Source organism: Saccopteryx bilineata, chromosome X (genome assembly GCF_036850765.1).
Source record: "Saccopteryx bilineata isolate mSacBil1 chromosome X, mSacBil1_pri_phased_curated, whole genome shotgun sequence".
In the NCBI taxonomy this organism is placed as follows: Eukaryota; Metazoa; Chordata; class Mammalia; order Chiroptera; family Emballonuridae; genus Saccopteryx; species Saccopteryx bilineata.
In genome coordinates, this window is record NC_089502.1 from 109,469,151 (window position 1) to 109,489,536 (window position 20,386).

A 20,386-nucleotide genomic window follows, 5' to 3' on the forward strand; every position below is an offset into this window, starting at 1 on the left:
CCCCAGACTGGCAGAAGGGGTCAACTTGGGGACAGGGTGGGACCCAGCCTCCATGCTGAGCATCCCCACAGACACCCCGGGACCAAGGGGGTCACCCATGTGGGGCATGGCAACAAGACCCCGGATTGAGTTCTCAAACTCCAGAGCCAGCTGAGGGGAGTCAGGCAAGGACGTTGTGGACATGGCAACCTGGTCCTCAGGTCAAGACCACTCCCTACTCGCTACCCCCTACCCCCGTGCCTAGAGCACCATTGAGGCTTTGGGGATATTCTCTGGCTTCCCGCTTGGCCCTTGTGGGAGTCTACCCAGAGTGACCCCTCATATCCCCATGGGCAACACATCCCTGCCCACTCTCAGCCGGGTTCCCTCTTCTACTCTTCCTCAGTGGCCCCTAAGACAGGTGGAAGCCTGGTGTCTTCCTTTTTCTAAATGTGGGTCACTGGGGGCCTCGGTGTAGCAAGAGTCAGGGGCGTGAGCCGAAGGGAACTCATTCTTCCCACCAGAGGTGCCGGCTGAATGAGAAAGCCTGGTAACCTGTCCAGCCAGGACTCTGGCACTGAGACCTTGTGCGCCCTCCTTTCTGACTCTGTTCCAGGCCTGCCATTCCCTGCCCTGCTCATTGTCCTCACCAACATGTGCCATGTGTCTGAGTGGGAGGCATAGGGACCTGTCTCCACTGGCCCTACTCTCAGGGGTCCTTTTCTAGTGGGGAGCAAACAAGGCCACAGCTCTAGTGGGCTGGTGACAAAGGGATATTTAGATCAGGCAGAGCTTGTGACCTTGGAGCTGCATCTGAGGGACCAGGAAGAATCAGGTCCCCAGAAAGGGGGTGTGTGGATGGGTAAGCCTACAGGGTGGCAAAGGGCCTGCTTGGAGCAAGGAGGCAGAAGGGTGGGCTGGCGACCTCCATGGCTGGCCCAGCTGCAGAGTGGCAGGGGCTGGGGGACAGGCCTTGGGTGGCCATGTATGGGGTTCTGCCAGAGGCGAATAGGCACTTTTTGCTCTTTAGAAAGATCACTCTGGCTGCTTCCAGGAGGGAATGGAGGAGGCAAGAGTGGAGCTGGGAGGCTAGCTGGGAGCTTTCAGGGAGTCAGCTGAAAGAGGGGGGCTTAGCAGTAACGATGGTTAGCTCAAGATGGGAGACACTTGGTCCTATGTCCCTATGCCAGGAAAGCTGGTAGGGAGGGGTGGGCCAGGTGGGGGTGGGAGGACAGGGTGCGTTTCCTGCAAGGACCAGTAGAGATGAGGGGGGGGGAAGAGAGAAAGGCCTGGGGGTGCCTGGCGACCCCTCTTTTCCTCAGGCAGAAGTCACAGCCATCGGGCCGAGGAGAGGAGGTTTGTGTAGACTCCAGGGGAAAGAAGGGGCTGATGATTGGGCTTTTTCTAAAAAGACAGATTTTATTTCCAGATGCAATTCTCTAGCAAGCAAATAAATATAATTAAGGGGAGATGGAAGGATTGCTATAAATTAGAAAAAAGCCCGGAGTGAGGAGAAAGGGTAGCAGGGAGAGGTTGCAGGGAGCCTCCCCGCACTCTCTGCTAGCTCCTTTTCTGTCGCTGGCTTCATCCAGGGTTCACAAGGCACTGTGCTGGTGGGTCCTGTTGCTGCTCTTCAAGCTGGTGGGCCTCAGGCACCCACTGTGGCCTGAGCTCACAGGTCAGTCACCTTGTTCTCCACCAGGGCAGCGATCTGCTGCAGGCGGCAGGCCAGCTGCATCTTCTGGCCCACAGGGTCCTCCTCCAGGGCGTTGATGATCTGTCAGGGCAGAGGAGGGCACACTGCATGAGCCCCTAGCCTTCTGTCCACTGACCCAGTGCTACCCAGCTCTGCTTCTATCCCGGCAGCGGCTGCCCAGGGCCTCCCTGGGGAATCTAGACAGAACCCAAGCCCCTTCCCAAACTGGGCCCTTCTTCCCCTCTGCCTGCAGGGGTAGACCTGGACACCTCCTGCCCGCCCAGGGAGATGCCCTGCCCCCTGGAGAGCCCTGGTCTCACCTGGTCGTAATACCTGTGGATGTGGTTGTAGAGTTCTTGCAGAGCTTCCAGACAGTGGGGAGCAGAGGTGTAGTTCTGGGGACAGCACATTGCGGCAGGGGATGAGGCCCAGCTCGGGTTTCAAGTCCCAGGTCTTCCCTATTTGCCCTGCCCCCAAATGTGGAGTGGTATTCCCCCGGGCCAGGCCTCACCCCTGAGAGCTCAGCCAGAGCTGAGTTCATCTCCTGGTAGCTTGCAGAAGAGCTCTGGCGAATGTCAGAGTAGTATCTGGAGGGGGAGACACAGTTAGGCGTAGGCAGCCTCCACCCCCAGCCGTGACACCCTGACACCTACCTCTCCACCATCTGCTTGTAGCGGGGGATCTCCCGGGCGTAGAGCAGTTTGTTCACCGGGGAGTCCTGCTCCGGGTGAGGGTGGGGTGAGTGGGAAGGTGGACGAGCTGTCACCCTGACCGTGACACCAATGCCCTCTCCACCGTACCCCCACTATGTGCCATCCCCCCAGCCCCACCCAGGGCTCTGCACCCAAAAGGCTTTTCTCCTGAACCCCCTGGCTGCCACCGCAGCCAGCGCCGCTCTCACCCGGCCCACTTTGTGCTCTGAGACAGTACAGGAGTCGATGAAGGTCTGGGCAATGACGGCAAGGATTGCATCCACGTTGTCTGACACCCGGATGTCAAAGATGAGCTGTGGGTTCTTCAGGGTGTTCACCCAGAACCGCAAGAGCAGGCTGGAGACACAGGCCGGCCATGGGTGTGAGGAGTGGCTAGTCTAGCACACATCATAAGCCTGGGCCCTAGCCCTGAGTTTTACGGGACCTATCCTGCAAGTCCATGCTGGAGGTGGCCAGAAATCCAGCTGGATGCTTCCAGGCCTGGGTTCCTGTTTAGATCCTGCTGCCCTCACCACAGCAATGTCCTTGTCTTCCTGGGACTTCATGCCCCATCTGCATGGGACTGAGGGCACCAAGCAAAGTACCTGTTAGTCTTCCAGATGTGCAAGGTCTCTGGGTCCTCGATGCCATGCTTCTCTGCCAGCTCGTCCAAGAAGTCAAACAGATACTTGACAGCAATGGGCACAGGCCGGTTCACGCTGAGAATGGCTTGGAAGGTATCATCCACAAACTTCTGCAGTGTGCCCTGGAAGGAAGGGGAGTGGGCTCCATCAGGGGATACGGGGCCTCTCCTTGGCTTCTCAGGACCATGCTCTCTCCCCAGCTCAGATAGATGCCCCTTGGAGAGCCCTTCTGTCACCTGGCTCCCCCAGGGCCCAGCTCCCCAGTGGCACCAACCTTCATGGAGAGCAGGCGGGTGAGGTATATTTCCGGAATGGCCTTGGCCCGTGCGCGCTCCTGCTCCTGCTCCTGCTCCCGCAGGCTGTTGCGCCATATCTTGGCCCCTTCTGGCTCCTCAGTGCCTTTCACCAGGTGCCAGAGGCGGACCCCGCCCTCCTCACCATCCTCCAGCATGGGGATGTCTGAGGACACATGCACTGGCCTCAGTCCTATGCCCCTGCTGCCCATCCCACCCCACTGGGCAGGGTGGTGGAAGGAGCCCAGGAAAGCAGAGGGCAGCAATGTGGAAAGGAGAGTGGCAGCCCAGGGGTTTGCTCAGCCTAACACCCCATGGTACTGGAGCCCCCTGACCAGAACACACTGTTGCCCTCATCTGCCCCAGGCCCTTGGCTCAGCCTGGAGCTTTGGCTGGCCCAGTGGCAAGTTATGGAGCAACCCCGGTGATGGCTGCCTGCTGCATCAAGCTCCCGGGGGCAGATGGGCATGTCTGGGTTTCGGGACTCACTCTCCCCGGAGGGACAGCTCTGGGCCAGGCTCTGGGAGATGGTGCGTCCATTGTGCAGCTGGGGGATGAGCCCCACTGTGGCCCCATCTGGGACCTGGAGGGGAGGTGAGCAGAGGCTGGGCTCCTTCTCTGGCTGATCCGGAGGCAGGAGTCCTGCTCCCCAGCCTGTACCCACCCCGAACCTTGTAGTGCTGCAGGGTGTTGAGTCTTTTCCAGTGATTATTGGTCACTGAGGTCAGGTCCTCATCTGACAAGGTTAGGTGACCAGCCAAGCCCGAGCGCCACTCTGGGGGGACCCAGGGAAGCCAATTAGCCTGCAGCCTGCTTTCCAAGTCTGCCATTTGGAGCAAGGCAGAACTGAGCCTCTACAGGCGGAACAGACTCAGGAAGGAAGGGCAGACAGGCTTCCTCACCAAGGTCTAGGGCGTGCACAGAGGGCCTCTGGGAGAAGGGGGTACCCTTGTAGACTTGGTCCAACACCTTCTCCTTGACCTGGGTGATGGTGTCTGTGTCGAGCACCCGGGCAGGCACGTGCTGCGCTGCGCTGCTCCCTGCGGCCCCACCAGCCCCAGGGCCCACCAGCACCATCAAGGTTAGGGGCTGGAACTCCACGTCCTCCCGAAGCAGGCGACTGTCATTCAGGGTCCTTTTTGCCTTGCCTGTCACGGCGTCCACAGGACCCTTATCCACCTGGTACTGGATGGCCCGGAGTAGCATGTACAGTGGCTCACCAGCCACATCCTGCAACCATTAGGACAGAGCAGCATTGGCCAGGGGATTAGCAGGCTGTGCAAGGCTCAAAGGGCTTGGTGGGGGTGGGAGGGGCAGCCAGCGGCACAGAGTGAGGGCAGGCAATGGCAGCCGGTCTCTGCTTCAGATCCAGCCCGGAAAACAGTTCAAAGCCCTTCCCTTCCCACCCACCTCCCACTGCCGAGCCCTCATGCCCTGAGGCCCCTGGGGGAATTTGGGTGCAGGTTAATGAGGCCACAGGCAGCAGTCCCTCAATAATGCAAGGGGAGAAGGTGCCATCCAGGGCGCCCCTCACCCTCAGGAAGGTGTAGAGACAGATGGACAGCCAGTTAGTGAGCAGCTTTTCCACCATGGTTTCCGTCCTGTAGGCAGCAGGCCCCAGGTTAGAGATGGGTACTGCAGGGCCACCCTGTCCCTGGGCCGAGGTGGGCAACGGAGGCCAAGCAGAGATTTTCCACCTGTCAGCCCTTTGTGCCTGGGTCCCTGGTGACGATGCTTGTCTATTTCCCTATCAATGGCTTCTGTCCTAGCTCACCTCCTAGGGAGTATGGCCCCATTCTCCCCAGGACAGAGCAAGGTAGGGGAGACCTCAGGCGGGAGCCACCACCCCTGCTGCCAGGACCGAGGTCAGGCCAAAGCCAACCTTCGAAGCATGAGCTTGGGGTTCTTGTGCACGTAATGGGCCGCCAAGTCACCAAGCAGTGTCTTCATGATGTCAGTCAAGTACTCGAGCTTGCTGTGCAATGCCAGGGACAGCAGTGAAGCCACGTGGCAGCGGTCCCGCTGGGAGAAACTGGGTTGCTCCTCTAGCGTGTGGATGAGCTAGGTGGTGGTGGGGAGCTGGTGCTCACTCTGCGGAGCCCCACACCCCATGCATCCTCCCACCTTTGTGCCTATACTTGCCACCCAGCCCAGCCTATGCCCAGCCTCACCTCCTTGCCCCCCAGACGCCCTCCCCACCCGTGTGGCCCTCACTGTGAGGAGAAAAAGCTTGCTGTTGAGCAGATTGGAGAGCTGCGTGAGGCCCTGGCGCACAGGGGCGCGGTCGCCCTCTTCCCCAGGCCCTTCGAACACAGGCTGCAGTGGGCAGCCACCGTGCCCTGGGAAGAAGACGCGCTCAGTGTACGTGCGGTAGTCCAGGAAGGGGATCCCACTGGCCTCCAGGTCGCTGCTGAGGTCAGTCATTTCGGTCATCAGGTCTGCAGACCGGGAGTCACCAAAGTGTGGGCTCAGGTCCAAACTGGCCCTCTCCCCTCTCCCCACACGCCCTTCTTACCTGTGAACTCCTTGCGACACTGGTCGCCCACGCCAATCTCCAAGTTCTCCAGTTGCATCAGAACCTTCTGATAGTCCCGCAAGGCCTGCTTGCTCTTGTGCCTGCAGCCCAGGGACCACGTATTAGCAGGCCACCAAGCCAAGGTGGCTGCCTGCTTGGAGGCGTGCCGTGGGGTGCCCTTTCCAAAAGAAGAGGAAAGTTTGTGCAGGTGCGTGCATGCGGGGAGGGCCCCTCACCTGTACATGAGAGTGAGGAGGAGCACGGCGGCCGTCAGCACAGCAGCGCCCATGCCCAGGCCTACCTGGGCCTCCATGGGGAAGGCAGGTGGCGCAGGCTCGGCCTCATACTGGACTGGGCCCAGGATGAGCCGCAGGTTGCCCATCTGCACCTGTGGGGGTAGGGCTCCTGAGCGTGGGCCTTCAGGACTTCACTGGCCGTCTCCGCCTGCACACAGGGCCCAGCCTTACCACAAACTGCGGCAGTGTGCTGGAGCCATTGGCAGGCTGTGGGACCTGTGGGGGTGGCTCACAGTACAGGTGGGTGAGCGTGAGCGTCTTTACCAAGCACTCGCCGTCTCCGATGTGCACACGCACCTCCTCCTTGCTGATCCCCAGGTTCAGGCCCTCACCCTGGGAGACAGACCGGGCGCCTGAGCCAGGCTACCCAGCCTGTGCCCACAGCCCCTGTGTAGCAGTGGTGGCAGAAGCCTTCACCTCCACATCCAGGACGTTGCCCGGCTTGAGGCGGGCAGGCCCCTTGCGGCTGAGTGGGGACAGCCGGGGATTGGGTTGGTACAGGAAGTCCTGGCCCCCGCTGGCGCTGGCAAAGTCCACGTGCACGTTGTCTAGAGAGAAGAAGACCCGCTGGGGTCGCGCCCCATCTGGCACAGCGGGGCTCTGGCATAGGAGGAGGCTGGAGGAGTTGATGGAGCAGACGGTGGAGCACTGTGAGGAAATTGGGGCCAGGACAAGGTGGGGTGAGCTGAGGCTTCCCTGTTCACTCCCTGGAACACGGTGGCCTTCCTTGCCGCTTTCACTGGGCATGGTGCCATGGCAGCCCCGATGACTGCTGTTGGGGCTTACCTGCAGCAACCCCCCCTCAAGCTGGACACAAGCCTGAGGGGCTGCAGCAGGCGCCCCACAGCTCCTCCTCAGGTCTTGGGGCTGGGCTTCTGCAACCTGCATCTCAGCCGTGGCCTCCAGCCACACAGACAGCAAGGGCCACCGCACCACGTCCAGGTTCTTGCCCCTGACTCGGATCTGCCGTCCGCCCCTGTGCCAGGATAGTAGTCAGCAAGGGTGGGGGCAGTGGGCAGCCTGGCTCGGCCTTGCTGCCCCACCTCTGGGCGCCCCAGGCAGAGCACGCGGGTTGTCCCGCTGGAACAGGTCCTCACCCTCGGAAGCTGACGCTGGGCTCTGCTGCCATGAGCTGGGGGTTGGCGGTGTAGTGGAAAGGGCTGGACAGCAGTGTACGGTGGGCATGGCCAAAGACCACATGTACCACGGCTTCTCCTGGCCTGGCCTGGGGCATGGTGTGGCACACAATGACTTCAGGACACACTGGCTCCTGGCTGTAGGTGGGGGGGGGCAGGGCTCATCTTGGGCTCTAGCCTCAGCCTGGCCACCCACAAGAACCCTGCTTTGCCTTCCTCTAAGGCAGAATCCACCAAGGGTGGTCACAGTGGCTGTTTCTCTTGGACTTTCATGGGGAACTTGGGGAGCCCTGAGTCTACCTCCTCTGCTATACATGATAGGACAGAGGCCCACAAGAAGTGTCCCTAACTGACAGCAGCCAGGCTAGAATGGGGAAGAGAGAGATACTCACATAGGACAGGATTGGCTGCCCACAAAGGCACTGATGTTGCCTCCTGTCTGGAGGTGCTGCCCATGGATGGTGAGCTGGGTGCCCCCTGCCTGGGGACCCCACTGGGGAGTCAAGCCCAGCAGGATGGGATCCTGGTGGACAGAGCAGGCTGGGGCAGGCATGGCAGTCTGGCAGGCATACCAGCCCGGCCTGAAGCTTCCTCACCTCAGCTCTGGCTCCCAAGGCCCTTGGGCTATAAGGCTATAAGGTACTGACGTTCTCAGCTCTGTCTCCTGAGCTGCAGCCAACCGCACTCACCTTCCGGAAGTCCTATGCTCAGCTTCTGTAGCCCCACAGCTCTTCTCTCAGCTGCCCTGGCCCACCAGGGTGGGGCTGTTCTTTTCTTACTGTGTCTGCCCCACCCCTGGAGGGTCTCCTCTGCCATCACTTGTATCTCCCAAGCCCCCCCAGGTGCTAAACCCTGAGATCTAGTTTCCTCCTTGGAGTTCTGCATGCACCAAGCAGATACTAACCAATGCTAACCTGCCCCTCACCTCTACTGTTCCTGCCCTGCACTTCTTTGTCCCAAGAATGACCCCAGCAGTGCCTAAGGCTCAGGCTAGCACCTGAAGGTATCCTTGTTTTCCTCCCTATTTCCAAGCCTGCAGACAAACAAGTCTGCAGCAAATCCTAACAGCTCTGAGTCCCAGACTGGTCCGACCACCCTCCGCACTTGTTGCTTCTGCTGCCTGTCTCCAACCTGGACAGCTGCTCCCAGCACTGCCCTCACGGGGCTGCCACAGCTCCCAGCCCGTCCTCCACTCAGATCATGTAGCTTCCTTACTGGACATGCGGTGACATTTCCAGCTACCCTGAGGACAACTTTGAAATCCTCATCTAGGCGCCATGCCTTTACGTCCCTCCTTCCTGCTATCCCCTGTATGGGGATCATCCCAGGGAAGGCACTGACCTGGTAGGTGAAGTGCTGGGTTGAGATGCCTGGTGGCCGACTCTTAATAGCCACTTGGATTGGCCCCGTGGTGCCGTTGGGGGCAGGAGATGTCACACACACAATCCTGGGGAGCAGAGGCTCTGTAGTTGCTCAGGGCCCCTAAGACTGGGCCTTTCTCTGGCGGGAGTTGTGGGCTACCCACCAGCCACTGCGTGACCTGCCCCATCCACCCCTCTCACTGTCAGCTCGTTTCCCCTTTCCTCCCTTGGCACATCTGATCTGGGCCAACATTTCTTGGTTGCAAGCCTCCCTTACTCTGGGTGACCAATCCGTGAGGGCCTCACCGGGCAGAAGTGCGGTAGAGAGAGGGGTCAGGGCTGCAGGGCTGGCCAGCCACGCTCACGGCATCCTGCACGTCGGTAAAGTCCCGGCCCAGGTTAGAGCCCAAGATGGTGAGGGCCAAGCCACCCTCAGGGGGGCCAGTCAGGGGCTCAATCTGCAGCAGGAAAAGATGGCTATGGGATCCCCAAAGCCAAACCTGCTCTGCAGTGGGGAATGCCTGGCCAGCTGACCAGCCTGAGGCGGGGATCCCCTGATCTGAGAGAGGCTAGCTCAGTGAGGGTCAGGGCGAGGCAGATGGGGCTGGGGGCGGGGGAGGAGGTGAGAGACCAGGCCATTGGGGAGGAGTGTGGGGGGTGGAAGCCAGAGTGGGGGGCTGAGGAGCTCACCATGTCAATTCTGGGTGTTGGACATAGCAGCTCCACGGCCCCAGGTGGGCACAGCGGCCCATAGAGACAGGCAGGCTGGCCGTGGCTGCACCACAGGCAGCCCAGGCTCCCGTTGGCTGCCTGGCAGTGACTGCAGTCGGGGTGGCCCACGGCACAGTCATACAGGGTCACTAGGGGAGGTCACGCAGCACTCTGAGGCACTTCCTTCTTGCTGCACACCCTTCCCTGCCTGCCCCGCCGCCCCCAAGCTCACCATGAAGAGTATGGGCATTGTCCAGCCGCTGGCCCTCGCCCCGGGTGACGTAGATGGGCACCGGGAGCTCCCACTGAGCCATGGAGGGGTGAAACTGTGGGTGGAGGATGGGTCAGGCCTAGCCCAAGTCAGGACACCCTGACCCCTGACTTCTCCAGGACATTCCTCCCAGAATGGCTGCCATTGTTCAGTGCCCACATCTCCCACCATACTGCAAGCCCACTGTGTTCCTGCTACACAGAGCAGGCCTCGTGACAACGGTATGTAGAGGGTGAGTCTCTGAAGGCCTGAGACAAGTTAGAGGCAAAGGATCTGGGGGCATCTGAAGGCTGTAGAAGGCATCCAGTGGCTGGTGAGGCTGGGGGACAGCTGCTCACCTGTTGGGCCTGGCAGTAGATGAGGCCCGTGTCCCCGGCCATCTCTTCCAGGGAGGCTGACAGCCTCCGTAGCTCTCCGGGCAGCTCCAGCCAGCAGTGGTAGGAGGCAGGTAGGCCCTGGGGCAAGACATTGTCAGGACCCTGGACATTATCAGCCACCCTTCACCCCATTCCTGCCCACCGGATTGCTCACTCGGAAATGCTGAAGGTTCCGAACTCGCATGGCCAAACGGTTCTCCCAGCCCACAGGCACCAAATGGGGACCTGCCAGCCCCTCAACCTGAGGGCAAACCTCTGGCCCACGCACTTGGACATCCACCTGGGGAAAGAAGATCCATTAGCCTCTCAGAAGTCAAGCGGCCTGGGCCCTGGCCGGTTGGCTCAGCGGTAGAGCGTCGGCCTCTCGTGCAGGGGACCCAGGTTTGATTCCCAGCCAGGGCACATAGGAGAAGCGCCCATTTGCTTCTCCACACCCCCCCTCCTTCCTCTCTGTCTCTCTCTTCCCCTCCCGCAGCCAAGGCTCCATTGGAGCAAAGATGGCCCGGGCGCTGGGGATGGCTCCTTGGCCTCTGCCCCAGGCGCTAGAGTGGCTCTGGTCACGGCAGAGCGACGCCCCGGAGGGGCAGAGCATAGCCCCCTGGTGGGCAGAGCGTCGCCCCTGGTGGGCGTGCCGGGTGGATCCCGGTCGGGCACATGCGGGAGTCTGTCTGACTGTCTCTCCCCGTTTCCAGTTTCAGAAAAATACAAAAAAAAGAAAAAAAAAGAAAAAAAAAAAAAAAGAAGTCAAGTGGCCTGGGTAGGGTGTAGGGTGGGATAGGTCTGCAGTCGCCAGGCTGGCTGCTGGGCGAACAGAGGGCCACAGACACAGTCCTACAGCTGAGGGAGGTTGAGCGGTGAAGGAAGCCCAGCAGGCAAGGCCCACCCACCTCCTGGGTGCTATAGATGGTCCGCTCGCCTTCCGGGCAGTGCTCTCCATACACACAGCGGCTGCTCTGGGGGCACCAGTGGCATCTCCAGAGACTGCTCACACAGGCTCGGCACCTGGAAGGGCAGCAGCCGCTCAGGCTAAGCACTATCCGAGCTTCCCCCCCTTACGCAGCAGCCAGACTCAGCACTCACGGGGCAGCCACCTCCAAGGCCTGGACAGCACTGCAGTCGTAGAAGGAGAAGTTGGTGGCAGCTATGGCCACGTCCTCAAACATCAAGGTCAAGGACAAGGTGATGTGGTCTAAGAGGGGATAGTGATGACACAATAGGTCATGTGACTTCTGCCCCTCCATCTCCTGCCCTGGCCACCCTCCTCAGGGACCCCTCACCTGTGCCTGGAGGGTTAAGTGGCAGCTGGTCTTGAGGAGGGGTGAAACAGGCCACGTGGGGCCCTTCCACATGGGCCAAGCTGTCGTAGTCTCCAAAGGCGCAATGGAAGTATTCATCCATAGCCAGGTTGGGCAACCGGGGGACAGACAAGGTGACCTGGGGCATGTGCAAGGAAAACAGAGCAGACAATGGCTTCTCAAGGGACCAAGTTGCTAAGGGAGATGAAGCCAGAGTAAACAGAATGAGAGCAGAGGCAGCAGGAGAGGAGAGGATGCCTATGAGGTCGTCCCCGACAGGCAGGTGGTGGCAGGAGTCTCAGTCTCACCTGGCCCTGCTCCTGACGGGGATAGTGAGCTGGCAGCAAGCTCTGGACATGCAGGCAGCGGCTGTCCTCCTCATAGCTCCACAGCCACTGGTCGGACTGGCCTGCCCTCCCACATTGGCCCTTGCGGGTACACCTGTGGGCAGAGGCCCACTGGGTCACTGTGTGGATCTCAAACCTCTTGGATAACTCGTGGCAAAGGGGTTGGAAAGATGGCCCAGCTGGAGTGCAATAGCAGGGGAAATGAAAAGGACTGTGCTCATAGAGGAAGGGGCCAAATACAAAGGGCTTGGTGGCCAATGCATGGGGCCTGGCCTTGGCAGTGAGTTAGCGCGGGCTGTGCTGCAGAAGGAAGTCACACACATGTGACTCAGAGGTGCCACAGGGACTCCTGAGGCTGACATGTGGAGCGTGGGTTGGAGGGGATACCTGGGAAAGGTGAGAGACCTGGCCCAGGGTTGAGTTGGGAGAATGAGAAATAAACAGGTTTGGCATCGGTGGGAAGGGGCTGCCGAGCAGATTCCTGGTTTGATGAGATGAGACAGGGTTGGGGGGGCTCAGCAGTGGTCCCGAGTTTATTTTATTTTATTTTTTTAGAGAGACAGACAGGAAGGGAGAGAGATGAGAAGCATCAACTCATAGTGGTGGCACTTTAGTTGTTCATTGATTGCTTCTCATAGGTGCCTTGATCAGGGGGCTCCAGCTGAGCCAGTGACCCCTTGCTCAAGCCGGTGACCTTGGGCTCAAACCAGCAACCTTGAGCTTCAAGCTAACAACCATGGGGTTTTGAACCTGGGTCCTCGGCATCCCAAGTCAATGCTCTATCCACTGTGCCACCACCTAGTCAGACTTTAAGTCCTTTTTAAAAAATTTATTTATTTAGCCTGACCTGTGGTGGCTCAGTGGATAAAGCGGCGACCTGGAAATGCTGAGGTCGCCGGTTCGAAACCCTGGGCTTGCCTGGTCAAGGCACATATGGGAGTTGATGCTTCTAGCTCCTCCCCACCTTCTCTCTCTGTCTCTCTCTCCTCTCTAAAATGAATAAAATAAAATAAAAAAAATATATAAAAAAATGAAGTGAAAAATTAAAAAAAAACAAAACAAAAACTGTGAAAAAAAATTTATTTATTTATTTTAGAGACAGAGGAAGGAGGAGGGAGAGAAAGAGAGAGAGAGAATGAGACAGAAACATTGATCTGCTCTTGTATGTGTTCTGACTGGGGATGGAACCGGCAACCTCTAACCAACTGAGCTATCTGGCCAGGACATTGGCCCTGAGTCTTTACCACAGGGAGCCGAACTGGCCTCCCGGCATGCTTAGAGCTGCTTCCAGATGGGGCCTCCTGGCATATACCACCTGTCAGTCAAAACCTGGGCATAGGCCCTGCACCCACCTGCCCTGGAGGACGCACCAGCCACACAGTGGGTCCTGAGCCTGAAGGCAGCTGGCACAGTCAGGGAACTGGGGGCAGGCTGCCACGGGTACTCGGTCCACCTGGATGGACAGTAGGGGCAGAGGAAGTGGGTACCGAGGTTCAGGCCTCGCGTACCCAGCCCCCTGGAGATTCAGGCCTCGTGTACCCAGCCCCCTGGGACAGCCCTCACCTGCTGGGCAGTCAGGACGTAGAGGTAGCTACCACTGCTATCCACCAGCAGGTCCGGGCTGATGGCTGATCCTGGAAGCCCCATTTGCTGGGAGTGGTACACCTGGCTTTGGGAGCCATTGAGAAAGACCTGGGAAAATGACAAAGACAGGGCTGGGCCAGCCCTCTGAGCTAAGGTTTGCTCTGCTTTCCAGATGGCCACAGGTCTACTGCTCAGGGCATGTGTTCTCTTCCTGGCTGGGGACCCCAGGCCATGGAGAGTGGGGAAGGCCCATGGGCGTCCAGCCTGCCCATGCTGCCTGGCTGGGGACCCCAGGCCATGGAGAGTGGGGAAGGCCCATGGGCGTCCAGCCTGCCCATGCTGCCTGGCTGGGGACCCCAGGCCATGGAGAGTGGGGAAGGCCCGTGGGCGTCCAGCCTGCCCATGCTGCCTGGCTGGGGACCCCAGGCCATGGAGAGTGGGGAAGGCCCGTGGGCGTCCAGCCTGCCCATGCTGCCTCCTCCATTCAGCATCACGCAGCTGGGGTGGCAAGGTCACCCTGGGTGAGGTCCTCGGGCACCAGGGGTGGAAAGGCAGTTGTGGGAAGACAAGCAGATCACGAGAAGGCAAGATTTTGCTTCCGAGAGTCTTCTGGAGCCAGGTTCTCTCTGAAGACCAGGCACTGCCCATCCCACCTTGCTGATGGCCTAATCCACCTTGGCTTTCAGCTCCCACTATTGTCTGGAGAAGTTGGGTCTGCCTGGGAGGCTCCTGGGGTGTCATTCTAAGCCATGCCTCTCATAGCCAGACAGCAAGCAGGAGGCGCCCAGCTAGCCAGGACACACCTGAGAGGCAGAAGGTACCCGGGGCTCCCCTGAGCTGCGGCAGGGCCTAGGCAGGCAGTGTTGAGACCGCGGGGCTGCTGGGAGGCTGGCACCATGGCAGCCCTTCGCTCTGTCAGGCCCTCACCTTATGCAGCCGGCCCTGGGTATCCCCCAGGAAGGCTATCATGTGCCCATCTGTGTGGAGGGCTGCGATGGCGCTGATGGGCTGCCCGAGCTGCAGCAGAGGTCTGGTCTCCAGGGGCTGGCGGCCAGCAATGGGGCTGGGGGTGTGCTCATCACCACAGGGGTACGACTCAGGGGAGTCCTGGACAGGCAGGGAAGGGAGAATCCATTCTCAGAGAAAGCAGGAGGTACCTTCCCCAGGCCTAGTGCTAGTCAGAGGAGGACAGCCAGGTAGCAAATGAGAAGAGAGCAAAGCAAGCTGAAGGTCAGCTTCAGGAAGCCTTGTGGCAACACAAGCTCACGCTGTGGAGAGGGAGAAAGACAAAGCAGCTCGAGCCCTGGCCGGTTGGCTCAGTGGTAGAGCGTCCGCCTGGCGTGCAGAAGTCCCAGGTTCGATTCCCAGCCAGGGCACATAGGAGAAGCGCCCATCTGCTTCTCCACCCCTCCCCCCTCCTTTCTCTCTGTCTCTCTCTTCCCCTCCCGCAGCCAAGGCTCCATTGGAGCAAAGATGGCCCGGGCGCTGGGGATGGCTCCTTGGCCTCTGCCCCAGGCGCTAGAGTGGCTCTGGTCGCAACAGAGCGACGCCCCGGAGGGGCAGAGCATCGCCTCCTGGTGGGCAGAGCGTCGCCCCCTGGAGGGCGTGCTGGGTGGATCCCGGTTGGGCGCATGCGGGAGTCTGTCTGACTGTCTCTCCCCGTTTCCAGCTTCAGAAAAATACAAAAAAAAAAAAAAAAAAAAAAAAGCAGCTCGGACACTTGGAGCCCAACCCGGCCCCTTTTTGACATCCTCTAACAAAGAGGTCATGGGTAATTGTCACAGGAGAGTGTCACATGAGACTACTTGTGGCAGCCCCAGCCCTGGGCTGAAAGATGCCATAGGACCACAAAGGACAGGGACAGAGAGGCAGGCAAGGCCAGAAGAGACAGCGAGAGAAGGCCAGAGTTGCCACCAAAAGACGGTGGGCAAAGCCTGAGGTGAGAGGGCAGTGTGGGCCTAAGCCCGGCCACTCACAGCAGGCAGGGTGACGCAGTGTGAAGTGACGCCATATTCCACGGTGGCTTCCTCTGTGCCGCTGGGGCCCCGGCCGCCTGTTGTGTAGCAGAGGCGCCGGGCCTGCTCTATACTCCCATCCAGCTCTGCCAACGGAAAGGCACAGAGGGCTGCCTGTGCCCCCCTTGAGCCCGCAGCAAACGCTCCCAGCAAGGTGCCCGGGGCAAGGAAGGCAGCCTGGATGAGGCCTTGGCCATGGCAGTTGAGGGGCACCTCCACGTAAGAGTAGAGATTGGCATCCCCCAGACAGACTCGGGCAACGTAGGAGCGGTACTCGGCCTGTGCCCGGGCGCCACGGCGGCGGAAGACAAAGTAGGCCGAGTGGGCGTTGGCAAAGGCTGCCACATAGCTGTTGTTGTAGTCAGAGAAGTCTCCCACCACGAGGCGGCCCAGGCCCTCGCTGGAGAAGGGCTGCGGCCCAGCCAGTTGGCGCACAGTCAGAGGCGGCACTCCTCCTGACAGCTTGCCCGCCAGGCCTCTGGCCACCAACAGGAGGTCCCGGCCTGGCGCAGGCACCACCAGGCCCACTGTGGCCACTCCTGGGGTGTTGGCGGCCACAAACTGCCCATCGCCGGGGTCCTCAGCCTGGTACAGCAGCTTGGACACATCATCAAGGAGCCGTTTCTCGCATACACCCTGCCGCACCTGCCCGCAGGCCACCAGTTCCTGGGCCCGGCTGCTCACAAGCAGCAGCTGGTTGGCATTGTCGGTGAGCCGGGCCTGCGGGCACTCAGCCGGGTCGTGAAAAGGCACACAGTCAGGACTGTCGAAGACAGGGCCAGTGACAGCCATGGCCTCGAGCTGCAGTTCAGGGCTGAGTTGGAAGAGGTGGTTCACTGCACCCACGTAGAGTGTTCCCCGGCCCGGTGCCAGTGCCAAGTGGTTGAAGGTAGTGTTGAGTGCGGAGAAGTGATGGGCTTGAGTCAGTGGCAGCAGTGGGCACAGCAGCAACAGCAAGAGCAGGAAGTGGGGGCCGAGGGAAGACCAAGGAGCCATCGCAGGGGCCTGGGGAGGGGGGAGCCAGGCACCTGAGGCCCAGTGGGAGGGAGCACTGCCTCCCCATCCCTGACCAGCATGAGTCCGCATAGCAAGGGAAACAGAGGAAGAGGAGGCAGAGAGAGAGAACACCAGAGGAAGAGAATTGAGAACACAGAGATAAAAAGGGAGGGAGAGAAGGATAGAGAGGCAGAGACAGGGAGGCAGAAAGCAGGGACAGTGAAAGATAGCAGGCAGAGAGAAGTAAAGAGAGGAACAGAGAGAACAGAGAGAATGAGACAGGGAGACAGAGAGAGAGGGAGTAAGAAGGTGGGCAGAAAGAGAGGAGGACAGAAAGAGGGACAAAGAATATCCAAGGTACAGGGGGTGTGCACGTGTGTGCACAAGGAAAGAATCTCCGTCACCTTTTACTTTGTATGGAAGGTTGTTGAAGGAAGGCAGACCCTGAAAACCCACAAGAACACAAACAGAAGGACACAGTGCCAGAGGGGCAGTGACAGAGTGAGAAGAGACCATGGAGAGGAGGAGAGGAAGTCAGGGCAGAGGATGTGGTGATGGGGAGAGAGGAAGGAAAGCAGAGGGGTGGGGAGTACCCAGATGAGGGGGAAAGGGAGCAGCAGCCCCGAGACCGAAGGACATGGGAGAAGGAAGTCTGGTGGAAGCCACATTGTGGTGGATCCTGTGCCCGTCATCCAGACAAGAGAGATGGCATGGGGGCAAGAGGCACGAGGGTCAGCAAGAGCAGGGAGACCCCATCAGGGAGAATGCCCAGGGCCAGCTTACTCTCCGTAAGGGCTAGCAGCAAAGAGAGACTCTCACCAGTGGGAAGAGGAAGTACTGGAGAGTAGAGAAAGAGCCACGGAGAAACTGAGCAGTTAGAGGAATACAGGTTGAGATATATCCAGACACTGCCCCAACTTGTCCCAAAGGTGGCAGGGCGATGGGGAAGCCAAGGCCGAGGAGAACAGTCATGCCACAGAGGACTGGGAGCACCGCAGATTGAGCTGGGGGTGGTCAGAGCAGGGGTTAGGGGAGACCTGAGAGCCAGCCTGAGTGGGGTCTGTGGGAGGTGAGGGGAGGGCACCAAGGGACAACCCAGAGACAGACCCGTGTTCCATGGGTCCCAGTGGCCAAGGTCCATTCAGGGAGAGAAAAAAGAGGGGAGTAAGGAGAAGACAGCCAGGAAGAGAGCTTAAGTGAGGAGCAGGCAGTCAGAGAGGAAGGGCAGAGAGGTTGAAGGGAGCTGTATCCAGTAAAGGCAGAGGCACGGCTCCCCACCCATTTGGAGCCCAGACTGGAGGTAGCTCCCATCGGCCTGGTGGGGGCCTGAGTCTGAACCCTGCCTTCTAGCAGGGAGTCATTAGCTGCAGCCTCTGCCCAACAGCCCTAGATGGGTGTCTTGGTGACCAGGCAAGAGAGACAGAGAGAGAGAGAGAGATGCCAAAAGGGCAGAGCCCCTGCGCCTTGGAGGACTCTTGCATCTCACTCCTCCTGCCCCTAAGCCCTGAGCCACAGAGAAGGGGACAGGAGCTGGGTCCTAAGTTGAGGTAGGATCTTGCATAACTGGGCGTGTGGGCATGGAAGGAGCAGCCCATGGTCACTCAGTGCCCTATGGCCAGCCTGCCAACAGAGATGCACGCCTGGGCTCCCAGGCTCGCTGGTGGGGCAGACCCCCTTATCTTGGCAACACAGACAGGAAGGTCAGGCCTGGCTCGGAGATAGGGCCATTTCCTCTAGATCTGAGATATCAGTGGCAGTGTCTGTGGCATGTGGGTGGTGAGGTGGAGAGACTGTGGCACATTGGAGCCCCACAGCCAGGCTCCTTTATACCATTTTACCTGCCCTGTCCCCCTCCCCAAGGACATCTCTGGCGACTTGGGACCCAGGCACTCACCGTTGAGAAAGGGAGCAGAAGGAAGTACATCTCCTCACTTCAGCTGCCCCAGGGCAGTGGCGACAGGCAAAAGACTGCTGTGGGGGGCATTGCCCAGAGTGGGAAGGAGACAGTTGAGGCTTGGCCCCATTCACACTCGCCCTGGGGGAGGAGGGAGGGAGGGGGCAGGGGAGGGCTAGGGCTTAGTGGCCGAGCTCCACCACAGCTGGCAGCTTTGTCAATAGTGGCCAGGCCAAGGCAGCCCTGCCTCCACCTTAACAATGTCCCCTCTGTCCAGAGGCCAGGGACCCACTATCTGGTACTCTCTCCCCCACTCAGTCTGTTCTGGCCAGGGGGCTCCCTGCCACTCCCCACCCTCAGAGATACCCCCTGGGATCTGGGGACAAAGGGACAGGGTTTCCTCCAGGCAGAAAAAAATGAGACCCACATAGCCAGCCCCACCCCTCTGGTGTCAGCCAGTGAGCTCCTCCTTGTGAACTGCACAAGGAGGGCCATGAAGCCCCCACGGGAGGGTCAGAAGGCTGAGTCCCTGCAATGCCAGACTCAGCCTTAGTAGTCTCGGTGCTTGGCTGAAGTTCCAGTGCTGGCCCTCAATGCCTGCCTTTGTCCAGACTGGGGGCAGGGGAGACGCTGACAAAGGCACCCCGTCCAGGAGACTTTCTCCCCCAACACCTCCCACCCCTTTGGCCCAGAATAAGACTGGCCAAAGAATAAGCGATTGGGCTATCCCCATCCAGCCCCCGTTCCGGGGACTGGTAAAGCCATGCCAGGCACATCATGATGGTAGTGGGCAGAGTCAGCAGAGGATGCACAGGAGGGGTGGGGGGCATGGCCTGCAGGAACGCAACCCTGAGCTTCAGGCATGGCAGCTGGTCACTGGCTGTGCTCCACACCCCAGGGAAACACCATCCCAGGAAGGGCCAAAACACCCTGCCACTCATAGGTTGGGGAAAGGAGTGTCCGATGGCAGAAGGCTGGCTCCCTTGCCACGGTCACAGGGCACCGCCTGCACTTTAAGCCAGCAGAGCTAGGGTCCTGGTCCATGGCGCTGGGGCAGGTGCGCTCAAGTCGGAGTTCCTGCCTTCTCCACGGTGCATAGCAGCAGCAGGGCTTGCTGCCACCTGGCTGGGCCAGTTGGGTGGCTGTGGGGGCAGGGAGCCAGGAGGGCCACCTCTTTACCCTGTGCCCTGCCCTTGGCAGCACCAGCTCTCCCATTTGGGGGCAAAAGTTCTGGGCCTTACCTCCCAGCTCCAGGGCCACCCCTGGGGGGGGGGTCATTGTGCCCTTAGCCATCAGGAGGTATCTTCACAGGGCTGGGGCTGGCCCCTGAAACATTTTGCCGGATCAGAGCTAGTTGGTCCTGGGGATCTCTGGCTTCTCCCAGGTCTCAGCACACCCTGAGGTCGTGCCTTCCAATCCGTAGGCCCCTGCACCCCTCTGGCCTTCACCAGTCCTGGTTCTGGCTTACCTGGGTGGGCCACCGGCAGTGACTGAGGAGCAGCTGGCAGTGCCAGAAGTATGTCCCTGTGGAGCCCTGGCCTCCCTCCCCACAATGCAATCGTGCCCAACCCGACTCATCCTGGCGAGCTGGGCAGCCCAACCCCTCCCCGCCCACGCCTTTGCCCAACAGCACAGGGCAGGGCGCTGCTGCCCTCTGCTGGCCTTGGTGGGCATGGCGGAGGGCAGGCTGAAGGTACCCAGTTGGAGCAGGTGAGAACAGAGCAGCGCCCTCCCATAGGCTGTTCAGGGAAGCATTCCATAGCTTTTCACGAAGTGCTTGCTGGCTTGAGCCTGGCACTGGCACCATTCAGGGACAAAGCCCACTTCTGCCTGCCTCAAGAGTCTTCTGGGTCTTGGGCAGAACTATTTGCCAACAGATAAGGCCCCACTGCCAGAAAAGCCCATCTGTGGAGAGCACCACGAGGCACAAGGAGGAGGCCCCAAGTCTCGGGGCACTCAGGGAATTAGGGAGAGAAAGTGAGGTTTAAGCTAACCCTAAACCAGTGCTACTTCTATGGCCTTCCTCCTGAGGTACGGGGTTGGGCTAAGTGTTCTGGGTATATTAAGTTATTCAGTCCTTCCAATGGCCCCTGAAGGAAGTACTGTATAACTATTTCTTCCAGTTCACAGGAGAGGAAATTGAGGCACGAGAGGTTAGGAAACTTACACAAGTTTACACAGCTAGTAAATGGCACGGCTAAGAGTCAACTACAGGGCCTCCACACTTAACCATCAGGCCACGTGGCCCTGCACCATGAACACGGCAGGCATCAGGCAGGAGGGG

The 20,386-nt window shown here is 59.8% G+C and overlaps 1 protein-coding gene across 5 annotated transcripts; it reads right to left on the reverse strand.

Moving 5' to 3' along the window:
* Positions 1-1,394: 1,394 nt before the first annotated feature.
* On the reverse strand, positions 1,395-19,705 carry PLXNB3 (plexin B3). 5 transcript variants are annotated; one of them, XM_066249050.1, is made up of 36 exons: positions 19,571-19,705; positions 18,103-18,179; positions 15,174-16,217; positions 14,125-14,304; positions 13,177-13,305; positions 12,966-13,066; positions 11,575-11,707; positions 11,249-11,405; positions 11,052-11,160; positions 10,859-10,973; positions 10,126-10,251; positions 9,933-10,049; positions 9,556-9,649; positions 9,303-9,472; positions 8,919-9,070; positions 8,593-8,698; positions 7,644-7,774; positions 7,213-7,389; positions 6,902-7,091; positions 6,533-6,763; positions 6,287-6,448; positions 6,056-6,207; positions 5,820-5,920; positions 5,519-5,742; positions 5,187-5,365; positions 4,839-4,905; positions 4,207-4,534; positions 3,976-4,079; positions 3,794-3,887; positions 3,286-3,470; positions 2,973-3,133; positions 2,577-2,724; positions 2,329-2,393; positions 2,187-2,262; positions 1,996-2,070; positions 1,395-1,756 (listed from the first exon to the last, which is right to left on the reverse strand). In XM_066249050.1, the coding sequence occupies exons 2-36, from the start codon at positions 18,130-18,132 to the stop codon at positions 1,652-1,654; spliced, it is 5,718 nt and encodes a 1,905-aa protein (XP_066105147.1). In that variant the 5' UTR covers positions 18,133-18,179; positions 19,571-19,705; the 3' UTR covers positions 1,395-1,651. The 5 variants fall into 5 exon arrangements, with proteins under 5 accessions (XP_066105147.1, XP_066105148.1, XP_066105145.1 ...); XM_066249051.1 differs by having other exon boundaries at positions 2,009-2,070; positions 18,103-18,243; positions 19,571-19,653; XM_066249048.1 differs by having other exon boundaries at positions 18,103-18,243; positions 19,571-19,653.
* Positions 19,706-20,386: the final 681 nt, after the last annotated feature.